We start from the raw sequence: 21,999 nt of genomic DNA, 5'->3' as shown, positions 1-21,999 counted from the left end.
AAATTCCTCTAAGGCTAGCGGATTCCGCAATGCCTTGAGGAAAATTCTTCCCACCACTTAGAATTTTGCCCCTAGGTTGAATGGAGAAGAGGCACTTTTGAAACACTTGGACATGAGCAAAACACAATTCGATGACAATCTGATCCAAAGAGTGGAAGGATAGAGTAACTGGACTGAGTTTTTGGGTGAAGTGGAGATTGAGGTTGGATGAGGAATTTGATTTCCTCTTGATAGGCTAATTTCTGCCTTGAGTTTGGGGGCCTAAAACACGAGTCATTCCCTTCTAAGCCACGTGGTGATTGAACGAAATAAATTGATTGAGTCATCAAGAAAGTCTACATGAACAATTCAGGTGATCAATCAAGTTTGAGTGACCTATATGTCTTTGAGGTAAATTCCTCTAAGGGTGGTGGATTTCACAACCCAAAGAGGAACCGGCTTTCCTCTCATGGATAAAATATCAGCCCATATGAAAATTGGATTAATTTGAGCCTAAGGCAGCATCATCAAAGATAATTTAAGGAAAATGAAAGTTAATGTCAAGAAGGAAAAAGATTGAGGAAAGATCAAGTTGAGGAAAATGAAGATAGGTGAGGAATGATCCTCTAAGAGTGGTAGATTCCGCAACCCTCAAAGGATTCTTGATTCCTCTAGCATGTTAGAATTTGACCTTTGATATGGAAGATTGTAAAACATGTTTTTGCTTCCCAAAATGATAGTTGAAATCTGAACTTGCAGGAGAGTGGCGATGACGTTTGAAGAGATGTCTTTAAGGCCTAATGAGGGGAGGAGACAAATTTTTGATACTGAAATATTCCTCTGAGGGTAGCGCATTTCACCACCTTAAGAAAAATTCTTATTCCTCCCTCATATGAGATTTCCACCCTATGAAGCGGCTTGCCCAAACATTGATAAGCAGCAATTTTGTTGAAAGGGACAGTCAAGCATCTAAAAAACATTAATTACCCCTAATCTAGTTGGCCTTAGAGAGATAAAATGAATTAAATAAAATGTTTTTTCATTGGCTTAGAAAACCAAGTCAGCCTCTACAAGGACTTGCCTCTTCATAATGTCGATTGCCTATATAAAGGGGATGATGAGATATCAGTTGGACATCAAATCAAAACAATCTTACCCCTGCCACTAAAGGCAGCATATTCACCTCTAATAAACAGTGAACATCTTCTTGGAAAGGCAGCGAAATATATTTTCCAAGGCAGTGACAGTCACAAAGAGGGAGTGAATTACCTTGGAGTGGAAGCAAACCATCTCAAGAAAGAAATAAATTTGAACAATTGAGGCAATTTTCTCCCAAAAATAAGGTGGTAAAGAAACGAAATATGGCCATGCTACTTGTTGCAAAAATTTGCATATTTTTCCAGATTTTAAGAAAAAATCATCTCAGGTTGCAAGAAGTAAGAGACATTTGCTTTTGAGCTAAGGAAAATCGATATTGCACTTTATTTTGCCTCCATGTTTTAGATATAGATGAGGGCATAAATTTCAAGGAAATATAAGTGCAATGTTTTTTCATGAAAGTTTTGGGATTTCCATCATGTTTTCATATCAATTTTTTGAGCTTCATGAAATATTTCCTTTGTTTTGCAAGGTAAATCATTCAAGGGGGCTTGGAAGACAACAAGATTGTAGTGAGAGATGGGAGCTCGAGACTTCAAGCAAGCTCAAGAACTCCCGGCTTGGGCTCAAGGACTCCAAAAGAGATGGACATTAAGGCCAAATCATCCAAATACAAATTCAATTCAAGATGAAGATCCAAGTCTGCAAGTGCAAGTCATAGTAGTGACAGAATTTCCAAGGAAGAAAATGAAGAAATTTTGAGGAGATGAACCAATTTGGGAATATGTCATTACAAAAGAGAGCTCGATAATGTTGAGTATCAAGAGATATTTTCCTGTAATCAAAGATTGATCATGTCTATAAGATAAGGATGATGAGGTGGCACCCAGTTGTCTTCAACCAATCAAGTTACATGTGTCCAAGAATGTTCAATCATATTAAGCCAAGTGTACAAATTGGAATTTCTCATTGGTTCTCAAAAGCATTGTAATTTTCTTATTGGCCTACAAGGTGGTGCCTTTATGTAATTGGTTGACAATATGGCAATCCTAATTAGGGTTTGTAGGGATAAATCTTGGCCCTTGATTTTGAATCAATCTTGACCCTTCATTGTGATTGAGCAACTATAAAAGGCCACGGCCTTCTCATTTGTAAAATATAAGCGTAGGAGATAAGATTAGGCTAGCTAAGGGAGAGACTTGTTGAAATTGATATCATAATGTTTTTGGACAAATTAATGATTTATTGTTGGTTTTCATGGTGAATCTTGCTTTGAAGTGTTGCACAGTTTCCTCAGTCCCTTACATGGACTAGATTTCATTTCATGTTGTTTAGAAGTAATTTAGTTGGATGAAAGAAATTATGAATGTTTACTTACTTGAATCTATATAAACCAGGCCTCTAGCCTCTTGCTGATAGTAGGAGTGCCTTGTGGGTGAGCTAGTGATTTCGCTTAACTTCAATTGATATTCAATCTTTGGTTTGCATCTATTGATGGGATTGGAGATGATATATTGATTTGAAAATCATTTTAGTATACCTTAGAAGCTTGCACTAGGTGGGTGGAGTCACTGACAAGAATACATCTAGAAGAGTCTAAGTTCATCCTAGTTCCTTGCATTCATGGTCAGGAGTAAAAGTCAAAGTTAAGTTTAAGTTGAAAGTTCAAGCAGTAGAAAATCAAAAACTATTTTTTTATTGCACATTGTGAAGTCAAATCTATAGATATAAGTTGATATCCATTGATTGAATAGTGTGTGTCCCCTAGGTGATTACCAACAAATCACATTATTTCATTGAGGAAGTATTTACAAGATGAAGAACCTTGAAGCCATTTCATGATCTTACTTTGCAAGCTTAGCATGAGAGATGACCTTTTTCAAGAGAGGATTGAGTATTTGGTGTTTCCTTCCAAAACATAGTGTTTGATTTTGTATGTTGTAGTGGAACAAAACTCACATCAACAGACCCTAACTTTGATAACTTGTACAAGCCACCAAAAGAAAAACTCCAACAAGTCACCGAACTTTCATTAACAAATCCACACAAGTGATGACCAAGCTATGATCAAACATGTGAGGTTGAGGAAACAAGAAAGACACTTCAATGCGCCGATAAGTGGGACCATTTGCAAAGGAACTTAATGTATTCTTTCACACATGATCATAACTCAAGAGTTTATGCCATTGTCAAAGGGACCAAATTATTAAAGCACAATCTTATAATTATAGCAGAAGATAGCGAAACACTTACAAAAAAATTATGACAACGACAAGTGGAAAAAAGAAGGCCTAGGTAATGAGGTCGGTAAGTACATGACAAGAACCCTTCGCAACTCATACTTTATGAACCGTTAATTGAGAAAGCAAGTTACCAAGCGGAAACAAAATCCACCAAATAAGTCTTAAACATTTAAGAACGTAGGCGAGCAGCAAACCCTAACCCCAAGGCATTTTTCAAAAATGGCTCCAACACATCCACCCAGCATCCTGGAGGCACCAAATACAGAATGTTACAAAACCAGTTTTTACAGAAGTTAAATCTTCAACTTCGAACTTAACAAATATGATGATATACAGTTATAAATTACTGCAAACTGAATTACTCAACCCTTCAAATATTTTGATCTAATTTACAAATCACAAACAACAACAATCTATTGATATATTTTGTAATGTCCTCATTTTTGCCAACATTGGAGTTTCAGGGATTAGCCTCTTATTGTGATCCTTGTAGGCGAATTATTGTGGATAGAGGATCTTCTGAGGCAATGGCTTGGCTTGGGAGGGTCTTGTCTTCTCCAAAATTCGGTAAGCTACAAGTTGGTCTTCATTTGGCTTATATTGGACTTCATTTGGGCTTAGTTTTGTGTACTTACTATTTGTGGTAATGTCATGCCCAAACTACGAGGGCAAAAACACTTTTTTTTTTTTTTTTAATTATAATTATTAATTTAAGTTCTCTAAGTTTGAAATGATTGTGATAACAGTTTAAGTACAATTTCTCTACATTACATCTTAAGTTTATAAACTCTTGAGGATGATTACATTGTTAAGATTTTGAAAAAATTTGTTATAAGATTTATATCGATAAGTTATGATCTTAACCATACAAAACTAACATTATCAAAAAACAAAAAAAATTGATAAAAGAGATTCTACTAAAATAGAACTAATCTCTAACTTTCTCTTACAATCTAAGCATTAATAATAAAGTTTAACTAACCTTTTCATACTTTATTTAATGTAGGACGAACTAAACAATTTATATTAATTAAAGCAAACACTAATACCAATGTTTAAGTTTAAATGTTATTAATGTGAATCTTAAACTAGACATAAATTCAATAAACTATCGACTAACTAATTTAACTTAAAACTAACTAAATAAACATGTTATTAAATTAATACTACTAAAAAGAAATATATATATACTAAAGTTTAAACACATGACTTTACACAATATCATAATTTATATCTAACTTAAAAAAATAACTTAAACTAACTACTAAGCAAAAATAAATCAACTAATTCAATAAATTTATTTCTAAACTAACTAAAAACAAAAAAAAACATAATTTCAAACTAATCTAAATACTAACATACTAAACCTAAAACAACTTACAAATTAAATTAATTAATAAACAAATTAATCAAAACTAACTATCAATACTAACACACACCTAAACTAACCTAAACTAACCCCTACAACACCTAGCCCCTACACCCCCTACATCTCCTACTTCTCCACCCTACATCCCCTACAACCTAAAAGTAACTAAATCAAATGCCACATTAAACTAATTAATCCAAGACTTATTCCTCACTATATCCTATTTCCATATATCAAATTAAGTTAATGTTAATTCTAAACCTTTAATCCCACCAATCATAGGAAACTATCTTATGCATTTGTCTACAACAAAAAAAAAGCATTAATTCTTACCCTCTACACATGTCAACAACCAAACTTGCTTTTACTTTTTGGAAAATAAAGAATTTCTAATAATCAAATTTCCTAGACCCACATGTCCAATATTGAAGTGTATTGTTTTTTTTCCCACCAATTATCTACATGCAACAAAAACTCAAAAAGATCTCATTATTACTTGGGCTGACTTGGTCTGACAAGTCTTTTCCTTACACTTAATGTTTCCCTTCTTTTTCCAAAGCCCACTTCTCCCTCTTTTCTAGGCGTGGAATGTGGGAGGGGGCAGATTTAGATGAGTCTACAATGATTTGACCAGAGCTAGCACCTTGGAGATGATGTAAGTTTTGTTGTTTATGGTGTTAAGACATACAAAATTATCTCTCTTCTTCACACATGGTCGCCTAGTGGGGTCCTCCATCCACTTTTCCCTCCTCTTTGCATGATAAACTTTAATGTGCTGAGCCATATTGGTGGTCGCCTAGTGGGATTAGGTAATAAATAGTTTTGCCATGCTAACTCCTTTACTTCTTGATGCTAGTTGTAGGATGGTCTAGCTTAGACATAGTGTATATATATATATATATTTTTTTTTTTTTTAAAAGCTTCTTGATCTGATGGAAGCTTGACTTGGGTACGTATTCCCTATAAGGCCCCCCCTTGAATGCTTTAAATGTGATAATGAATTTGTCTTATTAAAATAAGTTTCATAGATTATAGGCTTCTAGGATCCTAATGAATACTTTTGATTATTTTAATGTCTGTATCAAGAAAGGAGATTTATTTTACCTTCCATACATTTTCCAGACAATAAAATGTGCACCTACAGGATTTGCTTTTATGTTTGAGGTTCTTAAGGTTTTTTTTTTGGTTTTTTTTTATTTCAAGTTCATTTCCTATCTATATGCTTATTTGAAGACTAACATGATTGACCATTACTTCATGAATCTCATGGATTATTCCATATTGGAATTTATCATTGGAAACAACTATCCTAAATACTCTTAAACTTACAGTACAATGTTTTCTTTGTAAGGCAATCCAACTTTTGCATGTAAATCTAGAAACCTCAAATACTCTGATTTATTGTTGATATTTCAATCATGATCACTAAATCAATATCTTTTCAACATAGCCTACACTTGATATCATTTCAAGATTAACTCAAATGTTTTTGAATCATTTATAAGAACTTGTGGAAATAAATATAACAAATGATAAGCTCCTATTCTTCATGCAATGTATATTCTAACACAAATTTGTATAATGCAAGAATTGTTTGATTCAAAAAATCATGCAAACTGAATCTACATCCATGATCATAATTTTTGTTTTCAACATATATGAAACTTGAAATTTTGCCAAATTGAACATCATCATTATTTCCATCTAATTGAAAAATTACGATTACTCACAATAACCAATTATACTCGATCACCACTTTTATTGGCAAACCTGATTCAAAGGCTCAGCCGGGAAAGAACCAGGAAGAAAACTTGGCGTCGTTGCCATTACAACAAAGTTTGAAAAACAAATTACATAGGATTTCAATCCTGAATTACAACAATGCAATTGAATTTTCTTCATGACCCTCATCAAGGGATTCATAACAATTTCTGCAACACATTTCTAGAACCATGGAGGGAACAGAATCTGATCAGGTTGACCACAAGCATGACCAAGAAACAAATCAAACATGCATATTTATACAAGGTTTTCACAATAGGATTCACAATGAATCAAAACTAGGGAAAGGTGGATTTTTCCAACAGGAGACGTCAGACACAACACCAAACCAGGTGCCCAATCGGGGCTATAAATCAAGAACTTCCGTTCTTCCATTCTTACATGCTAAAACTCATACGTGGTTTGTGCTGACAGGTAGGGGCCCATAACACCCTACCCTCTCTCCCTCTTCTCATCCTGAGAAGAGACTCTACACTGTTGGAGTCCAACTAAAATGCCCTTTCCCGAAATTGGCCACTTCTGCCCTCTCCAAGGGTGAGTAATGCCAAAACACCCATGCAAGAACATCTCAAAATTCAACAAAAAACATGAAATGAAATCATTCAAAATAGCATTGTTTTCAAAGCTTCCCAACATACCCACAAACATACAAACATTCAAACAACAACAAGATAGCAAAAGCATGAAACAAACATGAAATCTGAACAAGAGAGATGAGAACTCCTACCTTTACAAAGAGGTAATGGCAAATGAACAAATTTGAGTAGAGTTTTTCCCTTCCTTGCTCCAATCTTCCAAGACTCCTTTCTAAATGTAGAGATTGGGTAACAACCTCCATTAGCCCAAGAAGGGCCTCTAAATAAGCCTCGAACTCAACCACCAAAGGGATCAATAACTTCTCCCACCCACCTACAAATCTAGAAGCTCCTAACTCAACCCATACTATGGTTAAACACTAAGTGGAGGTGAGGTGAGACAACTCATGGTAGCATAGTCCATTTTCGCACAAAGGCAAAAAGAGACTTTTTGAGTGGCCTCAAAAGTCAATAAAAGAGGCTTAGGGGTTGGAAAAGACCCCTAACCCATACCCATACCCCTTGGGTACAAAAATTTCATGTTTTAAAGCCTAAGGAATAGGTTTAGAGCCAAACAAAAGCTAGAAATTAAATAAGACCATCCAACAACTCTAACAATGCAGATAAGCACTAATCCGGATTAGGGATGACTAAACTCAATTAAGAACCAGATTAGCAAAAGATACTAACTTAATCCGACTTAGGTCCATGGGTTACACAGGTAACCCTAACTAGCACGCTAAAGAGCACAAACAATTCACGAGTGTCAAGCGACACTAAAAGAACATAGTTACGAACATTAACATTTACTGATCACATAAGGATACATACATCTCAATATAAAAAATATTTGAATTACGAACAACAAGGTTTCCCAAAATTAGCATATAGAGATCAGTTCTGTTCCTCCGTCGGTTTCCTCGGCTAAAATATCTACACACTCATTGCACACATTAGTAGTCCCAAAAATCACATGTAAATATGTATGTATACGTATCAGAAATTCACATAAATTGAAACATACATCAATCAAGGTTTCTTGCATCCTACTTATATCCTTAATCATAAAGATTCCAAAATAAATGTGTTAATCCTACATTTATTGATTTCATCAACATGCATATACATAAAACATTAAATGACAAACATCAAATATTTGAAAATAACATCACACAACATGAAATAATATGATATGTTCAGGTATCTGATAATGTCTCGACATCCCGAGTCGTGAGTATCAAAATGATAAAGTAATAACTAAGGCTACGAAGGATCGGGGCGAGGCCTCACAGGTAAGTTGGGTTTTGATTGAGATGTACCCTTTCTATTTTTGGAAAGTGCATTTGATCACATAGAGAAATAATAGGTATGACTCCTATTTCAAACGACATATTTAAATGATGAGTATTTTGGGAATTATTATATTTTTAGTTTCCAAATTATTATTAATTTATTAAATGGCTTATTGTAAAGTTATAATTTAAATTTATAATATCACTTAAGTTGAGAGTTGAGTTATCATTGTAAAGAGCCATTTATTAATTAGTTAAGCCAAGTCAAGTGAAAGAATCTAATAGAAGTTTCTAATTAATTTTGTGTGGTGAAGCTTCTTGAGTGAAGTTACATTTTGGCAACAAAAAGGGCATCTGGAGGTTATAAAGACAAGCTCATTTGTTGAGAAAAGCATGCTTGGATATTTTATTTTATGTTGATGCCTCTATGGCTTTTTCTGAGTTCTGATTTTTGTGCCCTTGCTGAAGTATAAGAGTCTAAATTCTGAGTTGTTCCATTGGATCTACAGCTGAAGTATTGTAGATTCAAATCTAAGATTTTGTTTTGAGTCTACATTGGCATTGTGCTGAGGTATACGATTGACCATTTCTCCTACTATTTTACTATGGCTAAGGAGAGTTTTGTGTTGAAGAATTTCATTGGCATTGGAAAAAATTATTAAATTTGTACCTGCATTTTCTGTTCGAAAGGATGGGCTGATTATTGAAGGGTGCCATTATCTACAGCCAGCGTTTGGTTAGATGAGTTTCAGATTTGCACAATTGGGAGGCTGTGATTCATTTGGTTGCGCTGAGATTGGAATTTGAAGAGGTACGAGCTGTAGTTTGGGGTTTGTAGTCAAATCATGGTTGCGATCTGAATTTACAAATTGGCATCATTCATATTGCAAACAAAATATCTAGATTGGCATCCATCATGGCATTACATTCCAAGTTGCGTTTGATGAGGAAGCTAGTTAGTTATTGTATATTTCATTTCCAGATTTATTGTGTCTACCTGCAAGACTATTGTGTCATGTCAAATAAATGAAAATTGTGCTAAAGCATTTAATAAAGTGGCGAGTTGCTCATTAATTGTCTGTCAATATTCTGATATCAATTTCCAATCAATTTGTGAACGTATCCAATTATTGAAAGAGTGGAGAATCAATTCCCATATTGGTATTATATATAGTTATGCGCATCTATCCATCTCTAGTTCATTTGCTTGAGTTTCAAGTTCACTTGCCCAGTGTTTGACAAATTGTCAAACATCTCAATAATTGATGAATTTTAAAGTTATAACCAGCTAGGGGTTATTACAAATTTGCCTACTATAATTCCCGTTCACGTTTGATTAGTACAACTCTGTCAAAACAAAATATCAGAAGTCACTGTACTATCAAACCATGTTCAACGTCAAAATGAAAGATTCCCGTTTATACTGTATACTTCAGATTTTTAACATATGCAGCATATCTTTGAAAGGACATGTGCATCCACCCATTCATCACTTAGAAATGATTGCAGATCAGATGATGATATTCTGAAACTTTCTCCAACAATGCCAATATTTGCAATTAAGTTGTGGTTGTGGTAAAGCACATTTCTCAACTTAAGGCACTCTCAGATTTTACCAAAACATTCGCTATCACTCTCAGATTTACAAAAACAGTTGTCTACATCTGAGAAGACACAAAGGCTCTTTTGCATGTGCAGTCTACCTAACTAGTTTTGCATCAGGTTTGATACCAATCATCAAATAATCTTACACACTGAATCCCTATACCGCACCAATACTTTTGCATCTTTAAACAACTTCTCTAAATCCCATTGAATGGCAATACAGTTGATAACGGTATGGAAACGATTTACAGTTTGTTTGCAGTTACAACTGTTCAGATGGTTGTAAGTTACAACAAAGCAGTTATCAAATAACTCAGTAGCTAATAATTCTAACAAACTACACTTGCATCACTGAAAAGATATACTTCTCAAGTGAAAATTATAATGCAGTTCAGTTGGCAACTGAGTAGAGGTGGCAAAGACATTTCCAACTGAATCGACTAATATTTAACTTTAGCCATCTCATAATATTTGATCAGACCATTGTATCCACAAACATCTGCAATAAATTCTGATCAGAAATGAAAGTGTTTGCAGATAAATGTTTCAATTCGGTGAATATCAATACTCAATTTAATATATTATTTATCAATACCCTTGTTTTCATCTTCTGAGTCTGATAAAATCAAACATCATACTTGACTAGAACCATTCCTTTTTTTTTGAGAGATAAGATAAGATAAGATAATAATATTAGTGTCCAACAGAAAACCACGAGGGTTTATGGACTAAGCATACAAACAAGAGAGCCGACAAAAGCAGGAGCACTAAATAGTGTCCGAGAAGAAACAAAACAAGAAGCCAAAACAGAAAAGTTGAGCAAGAACTAGGGATCCTTCCTTGGTACAAAGAAATCAGTCACAGAAGGGTATAACTGTGGAAGATCCAAAGTCTTAAATCGTCGCCGAGAACCGCTGGAGGAGTGTCGTTGCCTAGAAAGACTGGTGCAATGTCCCACCGATCTGCAGTGAGTGATATTAGATGACCTTTTTGCACCCAAGAGAAAAAGGTGGTGATGAGCTATTCTGAGATATGGCACTATGGTATGAGTGACTGCAAGATATACTCGCTTAGCTGGGTGGCCTCCCAAAGGTAAAGTGCAAGGCACCGCTGGTCAATGTACCTGAAGAATGCTGAAAGAGAGAAGCAGTCTCTGAATAGGCAGTGAAATCTCCCTCTGATCTCATAGTAGATAGGACAACAAAAAATAAAGTGACTCAGTCTCAGCCTCCGCCAAAGTACACAGCCGACAGATCTGGTCATCTCTATCCATCTGGTGGTCAGTCTGGACCTGAAGATGATGGAAGCCAACTCTGAAGGAGCCCAGAGAGAAATGCAAAGCGTGACTCCAGCGCTGATAAAGATAAGTAAGGAAAACAATAACCCCGTCCTAAATCTCAAGAAAATGCTTAGCATAGAAGGCCATCTTCAAACGCAATCCACCTAGAGGATTTCGCCAGGTAGTGGTAATGTATTGTCTATAGATATTGAGTCTGACATGCTCGTTTAACACCTGACGTGAGGGAAGGAGGTGAGCCGGAGCATCTAGCGAGAACTAGTAAGGAGGAAGACGATCAATCTCAATCTCAATCAAACTCAACAGAGAGGTGGCCTAGGTGTACCAATAGTGAGATCTAGTGCTAGTATCGGATCTCATAACCATAATAGAAGAATAGTAGGCCAGGTAAGAATTCTATGTCAATCGACAGTCGAATCCGCAAAACCACGAAGCCGATGAAGAAACCAAATCAAATCAAAAAAGGCCGTAAGTTTGAAGGGATGAGCTCCAAACTCGACCAAGATAATGCTGTGGGGGGTGAGCCTGTGACATCTAATGATATGCCATAAAAGAAAGGTCTGAACACGCTCTATAGAGGCTCAATCTAAGACAAGAAGAGAAGGTCCCCAAACCACTAAGTCATAGAGAACGGTTGACCGAACTGTGGAAGTCCACAAAACAGCAGTGAAATTTCTCAAAGTGATGCCTAGCCTCCTCAATAATGGCCCAAAACGTAAAGATGTAATCCATGGTCAAGTAGTCCACATGAAAACCGGCCTGGCCTCTGGCTCTACAGCCTCTCGTATCAAGCTCCTTGGATAACATAGTGTTTAGAGCAGCAGCATAAAGTTTGGCGAATGTATGTCCAATCATGATGGTTTTGTAGTTTCTAGGGTCGAAGGCAGGCCTAGACTTATGAATAGGATAAATCACATGCCGCAACCAAGAATCAGGAAAGCCAATGCAGACCACTCTATTAAAGAGTGTAAGGAGGTAGAAGCCAAGGACCAAGGCGCCAAGTTTGAAAAGTTCGGCCTGGAAACCTTCCTCGTCAATCGCTCTACTGCATCTCATGGATCTAATGGCCTCATAAACACTAGAGGGGGTGAACAGATGGCAGTACAAAGGCGGAAAGGGATGAAGAGATAGCTGCCCAGGAATGTCATAAAGCGTACTAGTGTGAGAGGTCAGAGAGTGAAAGTCAAGGATGGAGGGCGGGGGGGGCACCGAGGGAATAAGGTGCATCAGAAGATCTGGGGATTGCGAATAAGACTGAGAGCAAGTTCTTGAATAAAGATGCAAAAACGTATGGAAAAAGAAGGAGATAAGATAACAATAGAAATCTTCAAAACAATCACTGGAAGTATGATTCAGATTTCCTAGTGCAGTCAACAAGGGCTTCACATTATGTCTGCAAGTATCATCTAACTACTGCATCTTATCGCTAATAGTACATTCAAATCTGTATTGACATCAAATGACAAATGTGTCCAACAAGTTGGCAGATTAAGTAGAAATTAACAATATAACATTCATTTGATCATAATGCCAAAAGCATCAATAGTCCATAATCTAGTCAATGCCAAAAGCACCAATAGTCCATAATCTAGTCGATGCCAAAAGCATCAATAGTCCATAATCTAGTCAACACCAAAACATGACAAAACAAAAATAGCAGAAATAACCATTTGTTTGATTCTTATCTCTACTTAATAGCAATGTTAAAGATATCTTTATAAATACCTCCCGAAGCAAAATAACACACAATCCTCTTGTAGCATTTCAAATAAAATCATCTAGAAGCAGCTTCTAAACTCAATAAAACCATCCTGCAGCATCATGAAATAATCTGAGACAACCCAAGGACATTTTGTAACACAACTACGAGTGTATAGCCCATATGCAACATCAAAATTTTGTAACTGGTCTATAATAGTGCCCATCTCCGCAATGCACTTTGCAGTTTTAAAAATAAATTGCAAACACAGAATTTTGTCTTAATTCTTTTTACATATTTTTTAAATTTTAGCGCTTTGCTCCCTTTACTTGTGATTTATTCATAGCTATGTGGGGTAGAGATTCAAGTGTAGCAATGCAGGGTTACTAGGCATAGAGTATATATCTGAATATAGTATACCATAGTGAGAAAGTGAAAGATAGAGAAGCCGCTGCTGAATTCTGTTACAACTCGTAAGGCAAATTGTATGATGTAAGGCTTTCTGACATGTTGAACAAAGTATATACAATTAGCAGGCGACATGTCACAACCCGTCTCTCCCTAACCTGAGTAAAATGGAAAAACCTAGTGCCACTTAGATGTTGTTAGGGAAAATGAATAAATTAAACCTATTTAATTAATGACATGATTAGTTGGATATGAAACACGAATACATCTGGAATCAAAAGAGAAGGAGATTGGGTCAGTTATAAGGGAAAAGGTAGTTATGACGTTGGAGATCATGCTAGAGTGCATGCTAAAAATAAACAATTGAGGGAAACAGTTAAAAGCAGGGGTGAAGCTTCTCAGATATCCTGTTGATAGGTTATTATCTCTACACTAAAAAATGGGGGGAACTGGGGAGCCTGTACCTGGATGTAGTTCTCTTCCCACCCCTTTTCCAAGTCCCTTCACCTTGCACACAGCATTAGCACAATAGGCAGACCTCCTTAATCCACCTCATAAAGGGTCTCTTTCAGCATTAGCAGCATATGCATCTAATTCGAATGAAGCAGAAGGTTGAAATTCCTATCTTCACCAGAAGGAAAGGAGATCACAAGCGTTGGCGGCTGGAGGATCTTGGAATAGAACTGTGCACTGTCAAGAATTGTGATTTATTTCAGAGTTGAATGAATTGAAATGAATGATAAGAGCACTTTGGGTGTGAGTGAATGCTCCCTTAAGTAGTTGTAAATTGTTTTGTTTGTCATCTGATGATTCTCAAACCATAGAAATGCTTGATAAATCAGAATTCCAAGAAATTATGTACAGAATATGAACTGATCAACTCATAAGGCAGCATTCTTATAAAACACAAGTGGGGGAAAAATCCCATAGCAAACACCCTGTGTATTCATTGCAGCATAATGCCATTTCTCTCTCTCTCTCTCTCTCTCTCTCTCTCTCTCTCTCTCTCTCCCTCTCCCTCCTTTGTAGTCATGGAACAAAGCAAGGAATGACTGATCTCATTCTTGAAGGCATTCCTTTATCCATTAAGAATGAACCGTTGTACATGGGATCGGCTCCTAGGTCTTGGAGGTTCTTTTAAAACCTTTTTAAGCAGCATAATGTTTCTCATATGCGTACTCCTCGCATTCCTCCATTCATTAATTCTATGAGTTAACCTCCTTTCCTAATGGGATTATAAAAAACCTCCAAGGGTTGGTGATGGTAAACATAGTGAAGTTCTTTTTATTTTATATTGCCTCTTTATGTTGAATCGAAGGCTTTGGATTGAAGCAGCTTGGCCACTCAATCTGTGAAACATTTTTTAATATAATTGGATGCTGGAGAACCTAGTCATCATAGGTTGGGCGTACTTTCATTTTTCTCTATTCATTAACAACAGAACTGAGAGCTATCGGGTTGAAATACAACTATGTCGACTTCCCAATCACCATATAGTTTGATCGATATACACTGAACTGTGAATGCATTAGAAATATTGAAGTTAAGTGCGAAGTGAGATTTTTTTGGTTCCATAACTTGCCGAATTATAATTAGAACTCCTTAAATGATTAGTAGAAAGTCGAAGGCAGCCTACAGGAAACTATGGATTCAATCCACACTTCTTCCCTGTGCATTAATGCTTATGTGTAATGTGTGGTAAACTGTGATATATATAAAACTATTCTTTATAATTGATTGGCTTACTCCCTTAAGACAGTGGCATTGGATATATGAATCATCATTGTTCAATTAAAACAATTACTGGATATGTGTATATCTGCCAACTAGGAGAATAAGGGAAAAATGTTCATCATTTTTAGAACTTGCATCATAACTGTAACTACACAAGAGTTTTGCCATATTTCCTAATTAGATCAGTTACTTCTCAGATTTAAGCAATTCAAATATATAATTTGTTCCTATCATGTAGTATGAGGTGAGGGTATAAAAGCTCCTTAAAATTGTTTGTAAACAAGACTAGAGTAAATGCCTATCGGGAGTAGCATTGAAATTTTGTTATCGTGCTATCAGAACCTAATGGAACATTGGTCATCCTATTTATCAAACTTGGAACTCTTCTTTAGAAAATGAATTTCCTTTATAGATTTGAGATTTGCTCATATTGAAGTATTGAGAAATGAGACCACTGCTGTACACTGTGTTCCTCAGGAATTAATCTTAACATACTTTTACCTTGATTGAATTCTTTAATGGTAACAACTTATGGTAATGTCTATGATAGGGCACCATGATCAAATCTGGATTTATGTTACAATGTATATTAAAATCCATGGTTCATTGTGATCTGAAATGAATACATTAAGGCAATTTATGTAGTTTTATGGCTTCTTTTGCCCAAATCCATGACTATGCAAAGATAGAAATTGGATAAATTCTAAACCTAAGCTACTCCTTTAAGATGATTCATTATATGTTCATGCAAACCTGTCTTGGTTATGTATATGTGGGGATAGCACATTGAAATTTGTTGAACATCTGAGATTTCTATATTCATAAAATATATGGTTCAGCTGAATGTAGTTGAGTGCATTCATTGTGTTAATATGGAAATATGATATGATTGTATGTTGTCCCGAGTGGTGCTGTGTTATTCCTTGAGGGGATGGGTGTAATGTGGCATAAGGGAGGGTGGGGATGGATGCATTATGTTTTTGCTTCTCTCAACCTGTCAGATTCTAAAGAGTAGGATTCATTACATTTTGTCTCTCTTTTCAGTAATGCTGACGAATTTAGTGCTCGGCCAAGCCATTTATCTATTGCATTAAAGTATGTTGTTTCTGATATGAAGCATATGTGTGTGACTATGCTTATTTTTAGCTTGCATATGAGTAGATATGCTTTAATTAAAAGAAATGTACATGTGGGTAGATATAGTTTTTCTTTCACTGCATATGAGTAGATGTGTAGTGTTATTTTCTTTTCCCTGCCACATTCTGTGATTAGGCTACTAGGCACATGGTTGTATGTAGTATGTTTCATGGCTGCACCGGATCCATCCAATTCATCTTGTTTCGGGAAGCTAGGCTTCCCATGCCAGGGTCAAAGCGTTCTTCATGTCAGTAAGAACCCCGAGGGAGTAAACACTCCATGGTTGGCATGGTAAAAGCGTGTGGGCCACACTCTCGTCTCAAATAGCAGATGGACGACATCTGATGGTTTTGGAAACCGAATCACGAAGATGGACACATGCCGAGATTTTAGGTATATCTCTACTTATCGGATTATACAATCATCTTTGGATGATCATTCTGATGTAATTATATAAATGGATAATGTATCTTCATGATCTCATTTTAATTGTTTAATGAGCATTTGATAGATGTATGACATATAGATCAGCATCTTAGATAATGCAATTATGTACTCTGTTATGATTACCGAATTTGTTAATCTTGATTATGGTTAAAGCAAATGAAATCTGACTTTTCAACTAGGGTTTTCTTATCTCTTCCACTTTTCTAGCATTTGTATGATGTCGTATATGCTAACTAGGATATGATTCTTACATATGCTATTAGAGCGAAGTTTAAACCCTAGGGCCTTGGGCTACTGTGCTAATGTACGCAAATGTATATGGGTGCAAGTGTTTGATCTTTCACCATGAACATAGAGTTCTTGGTTCCACGCTAGAACCTTGAGTTCACCTTGCTAAGTTGTGACCCCAAGTTTCGCAATTGTAAACAAACTAAGCTTAGTCTATGGATATAGGTATAGACTCCTAAGTTTATTATTGTCTCTCTGAGATATAATTACTTCCGACAAGAAAGGATATGATGTTCCGTAATTATGTCACGATCTTGGTGTGATCCTACATTCTTTTAAGATGGTCAAATGGAACTTTGGTGAAAGGATGTGTAAGCTGAGTACCTCCTATGGGTATGATTGTATAAATTCTATGTCTACGCAATATGCATATTGCTTGTGTTATAGTTTAAAATGAAGTACTTGATTTTTGCATAAGTGAAGCAAGGAGGATGGAAATTGCTATTACGCATTGAGGTAGGTAATTGATGGTATGAATGTCTACAAGATTCTAAACTTGACCTGTGATAACAAGGAAATATGTCTTGTTATTGTGAAGTGGCACATGTTGCATAGGTGGTGCAAAATCTGATACTGGATTTATGAGATTCTTGGAACAATCTAGTATGATATATAGGAAGAACATGGATTTTGTTGCAAAAGTAATGCATGTTGCATTTTGCTTTTAGAAATGTGTGAGATTACAAAGGAAAATGTGTGATTATCCAAAGGTATTATATATGATGCATGTTGAAGTTTGGTTATGTTCTTAGCACTCCTTGGACGCAAGGTGTCGTGAAAAATGTACTCCCTCTTGGTGATTAGTGCGAGTCACAATATGTTATGTGAATTGGTTTACAATTGATCATATAATCTTTCAGTTTTTAATGAACTTTAAAGTGATCAAGGGCTAGCTTGAAAATTTTATAGCTTCCTTGTGACTGCTAGCATCTACCTTCTGGTAGATTAGCAACAAGAATCTAATGAAGTTAGGAAATGTATATTGAAAGTTATATTCGCATTTGCCCAGCTAGACATGTATGTAAACTGCGATAGCAAAGACTGGGTACGTAAACTGTTTGGCAAAATGCCTTAAAGAAAACTACATATAGAGGAGGATACATAATAATATTTTTGTACATGCATTATGGCAGTCTCCTTGAGAAACATTATCAAAATATCTTCGTTAAAAGGCTTTAGAACCTTTTAAACAAAATGCAAACGAATGATAGATAAAATCACAAAGCCAATGTCCTAATTAACTGGTAAAAACAAAACTCTTCCAGAATGGTGCGAAATAGCCATGGCGGGTGACTTACCTCAAGATGCTAGTAAATGGTAACGAAGTAAGCAGAGTGGATGTTCTTCTTTCCAAATCTCCCTCTCTGCCTATCGTCAAGCTCTCTTTCACCTTGAATGGATTACTTCAGCGAATTGTCTCCTGATCTGCAAAACACACATAAAATGAATTTTGAGTGCCCATCGATTATTTCCAATCCCCCACAATTTCCTCGAGGAAAATCCTCTCACGTACCTTCTATATTTCCACAAATATTCATACAAGTACATTTCACTTGGTAAAATCGTGGAGAATTTATATTTTCGGAGAAGAAGAAATGATTTCAAATTTTGTGAGGGATGGGATACCTATGTCTAGTAAGCATGCCTAGGTGCCTATGGAGTATCGAGTAGGCTTACCCAGAAACATATTGTCTGATATGGTGATCTCTTTTCATTTTTGTGTACCCCTGTAGTAGAAAATGTGCCCTCTATCTTTATTGAGCTTCCTTTAACGAGAGTATCGAAGACCTCCAATGTCTAACAAAACGTATTGATCTATGTCTGCCATCAAAATTTTTTAAACCAGCTGATTTTCAACAACGTCGCTTTGGCCGAGTGGTTAAGGCGTGTGCCTGCTAAGTACATGGGGTTTCCCCGCGAGAGTTCGAATCTCTCAGGCGACGATTCTTTTGGCTAATTTGTAGAATTTTCCCCTTTTGATTCTAAATAATTGAATTGAAGTCTGATGGATTTTACTTTGTTTCCTAACATAGAAGAGTTTCCCGTCTCCCGTTAAGGTCTCATGACGTGGAGACATACAATGAACTATATGGCGTAACTTCGCAACGTCGAAATTAAGGGCACAAACAACCATTAAACTAGCACTTCTTCCCAGAAAGAGGTGCAAGGGCTATGTCGATAGGTAAGAAAAAAATGAAAAAAATTATGATAGAATTATTGTCAAAGTTCCTCAGTGTTTGGCTCTTAGCCGAAGAGGTGTTCAATATTTAGGCACGTGTGGGCTCGTGTCGGGTACCTAAAACTGTTAATGGTGACTTTTGTTGGTTAGTAGCTCGCAGGCTTCGTGCCTCGCAAGTTTGAACCCTCCATCAAAAAAAGAAAAAATTCCTCCCTAAAATGTGATAGTTGAAGATAGATAGAAGTATAGAGAACTAGGAGGAGATGGAAGAAGAATTATGTGAGAGAACGAAATGAATATATAGGGTGAGAAGTGAGAGAAAGAAATGAATATATAGGGTGAGAAGATGGGGAAAAATAGATAGATTCCATATGATAGCTAAAATGTTCAATCGATAAGATAACAATTATGTTCATGTGAAACATGCATTTTTGGATATGATAGCTAAGTAGATCAATAGTTGATAAGTTTTAAATAGATAAGTAGGAGATGATTTCCACAGCTAGTCAAATTGTGATGTGAATATCAGGATTTAACTGTGTGATTTTTGAGTCAAACTCGATGACCTCAGTCTGGAGTAGTTAAGCGCGCTCAGGCTGGAGTAGTACTGGGATGGGTGACCTCCCGGGAAGTCCCGGTGCTTCACCCCTGTGAGCATCACCTAGATCCAATGAGTGCTAAGTGTTCCATTTATTCTCATGAGAGATGGATTCATGTTGAATCACTACTCATGAAACATGGGTCATCGAGTTTGACTCAAAAATCACACAGTTAAATCCTGATATTCACATCACAAGTTTTAAATAGATTTGATCAAAGTTTTACTTAGCACTAAGATAATTTGTTCAAAGAAAACAATTTTGTTGAAAAGTTGAGAATCCTTGTTTACATTATTTCCTAATTATTTATGAAATGAGAGCGTTATAAACTTGTCAAATAGCAAGAGAACATATAATGAAAGTTAAATGGTAGTAAAGCATTGTAGTTGGAAACATAAAAGTTGTCAAATCACATGTGTTTTGCAAGCTATAAAGTCCTAATGAAATTCTAAAGTGGAAATTTCTTTGTCAATATTAGTTTAATATTTTATTTTAATATTCTATAATTGTGATGTATAACCAAATTCTGAAATCAAATGTCCATTAAAATATATTTTCCTAAATATAAAATATTTTTTAAAATATTTAAATATAAGAATATAAATATCTTGATTGTTAAACATTGTAAATATTATAAATTGCAAAAATAAAAGAATTATTATATATTAAAAAATTTATCTCATCCTACTCATTATGTACCAGCACTAGAATGGGAGGTTAGAGATTTTGTTGAAGCACAATAAAGTTAGATTGTTTGTGATAAATTAACTCAAGTCAAATCTACACGGTGAATTCAAAGACATAATGACAAATAAATAAAGAACCAAAAGATAAAATGCATGTCGAAAACACCTACACCGACCCGGAAAAAAAAAAAAAAACTCCATATTAAGCCATCTTAGATCCCATGAAAAAATCGGAATAAAAATAGGAAATAAAGGGATTGAAAATTTCTATTGCCAATATGCATACGTGCCTCACCGATTCCTATGGGCCTTGTCCACACTTTAACATCTGTCATCTCCTATAGTTAGGACACTTCATACAACGACACATGTTTGAACTTTTTAAGAAAATACTACATGTGGCTCTTTTAAGCTCGGGCTGAAGAAAATTGTTTTAGTTGCTTACTTCCATCAGAGAAAAAGAAACAGAGCATAGTGTTCAGACCAAACTTACAAACTACACAGCCACATCTGGCATTCGTGGCATTCTTGCAAAAGTAAAGAAACTTGATGCAAGGTGTAGAAAGAAACTTCAATAATCTATCAATTCTCCCCACCATTGTTCTACGTTACTGAATCTCTACTTATATTTCAAATCTTACTGACTTTCATTTACTTTCATTGATGAATTAAAATTAAAAGATTTAAGGTATGCCCCAAAATGAAGCTTCATGACCCTGTCAACTCCTCTTTAAATGTGGTTGTAATGCTATTGCATCTGTTACAGTGAAAAGTATTTCATTTCATTTCAGGGATTCTAAAAGTTGCAGCAATCTTACGACAAATTAGCAGTGGATTTAACTTCATACATAGCCAATAAAGCTAAACTAATTAAGTGCCTTCTCCCAAGAGCATTGACTATATAAACATTTGTATCTTTGAAACTGCATGGGGCCTGTCTTAATCTTCTAACATATCTGTCTTTTCCCAAGGGAGATCGACTCGACATCTTTGATAGCTCATCCTATTTTGTGCTTGGCTTTATATCTTCAGATTACCCATGGTTGAGTGGGGATGAATGCCAACTTCTTATTTTTTATCAGTAATAATCCTTTTCCTTTATATATTGGTGCAACTTTGATGTTTGTTTTGAACTATTCTGGAGGGGTGTTGAATGACAGGCTTGTCTAATCGAAGAAAAAGTGTTCTTCCTTCGAAATTCTATATTTGAAATCCAATATGGAGAAGAAAGGAGGAGATCTAAAATTCAACATAAAGAAGACAGGAGGAGATGAGAATGAAGGCAGTCATGTCAATGATTCACTACCCTTTTCACCCATCAAGAAATTTAAACCTCAGTCCAACCATAAACGAATCATGGCAAATGCAAGTTGGTATTTCGGTTTTATTTTATTGTTACCTTTATTTAAATAGGTTGGAGATTTATATATTTTAAATCTCAATCATTGTTTTGTTGGAGATTCTCCGTATATGAAAATTTCATTTTTTTATCTATGCTCAATGCGGATTTGGGGAAGCTGGGTTTGTAATACATTGATTTGTCCACTAATCTTTTGATGAGCTCTGCTCTCCAAGATACTCT

At 35.6% G+C, this 21,999-nt stretch overlaps 2 protein-coding genes and 1 non-coding gene across 8 annotated transcripts in view; 1 reads left to right on the top strand and 2 right to left on the bottom strand.

Moving 5' to 3' along the window:
* Window positions 1-19,009, bottom strand: part of LOC149545768 (Pentatricopeptide repeat (PPR) superfamily protein) — a 242,033-nt gene extending 223,024 nt beyond the window's left edge. For 2 of the 6 annotated variants that reach the window (XM_089790814.1, XM_089790820.1), the window contains exons 1-2: window positions 18,631-18,972; window positions 18,252-18,378 (exon numbers count right to left, since the gene is read on the bottom strand). The gene's annotated coding sequence lies outside the window, so the exon portion shown is untranslated. Of the gene's footprint in view, window positions 1-3,451; window positions 3,567-18,251; window positions 18,379-18,466 lie in introns of all 6 variants that reach the window. The other 4 variants (XM_089790817.1, XM_089790819.1, XM_089790815.1 and 1 more) reach the window with 4 other exon arrangements.
* Window positions 11,862-12,296, bottom strand: LOC149545770 (uncharacterized). The gene has a single exon (XM_089793833.1). It carries the CDS (start codon window positions 12,294-12,296, stop codon window positions 11,862-11,864), a length of 435 nt encoding a protein of 144 aa, XP_089649959.1.
* TRNAS-GCU (transfer RNA serine (anticodon GCU)) lies at window positions 18,815-18,896 on the top strand. Its single transcript has one exon. It is a non-coding gene; the product is annotated as a tRNA-Ser (tRNA).
* Window positions 19,010-21,999: the final 2,990 nt, after the last annotated feature.

This window comes from Cupressus sempervirens, chromosome 7 (assembly GCF_028749045.1).
Source record: "Cupressus sempervirens isolate cs-2001-9-10 chromosome 7, ASM2874904v1, whole genome shotgun sequence".
Lineage (NCBI taxonomy): Eukaryota > Viridiplantae > Streptophyta > Pinopsida > Cupressales > Cupressaceae > Cupressus > Cupressus sempervirens.
This window is presented reverse-complemented; position numbering and strand designations above follow the sequence as displayed.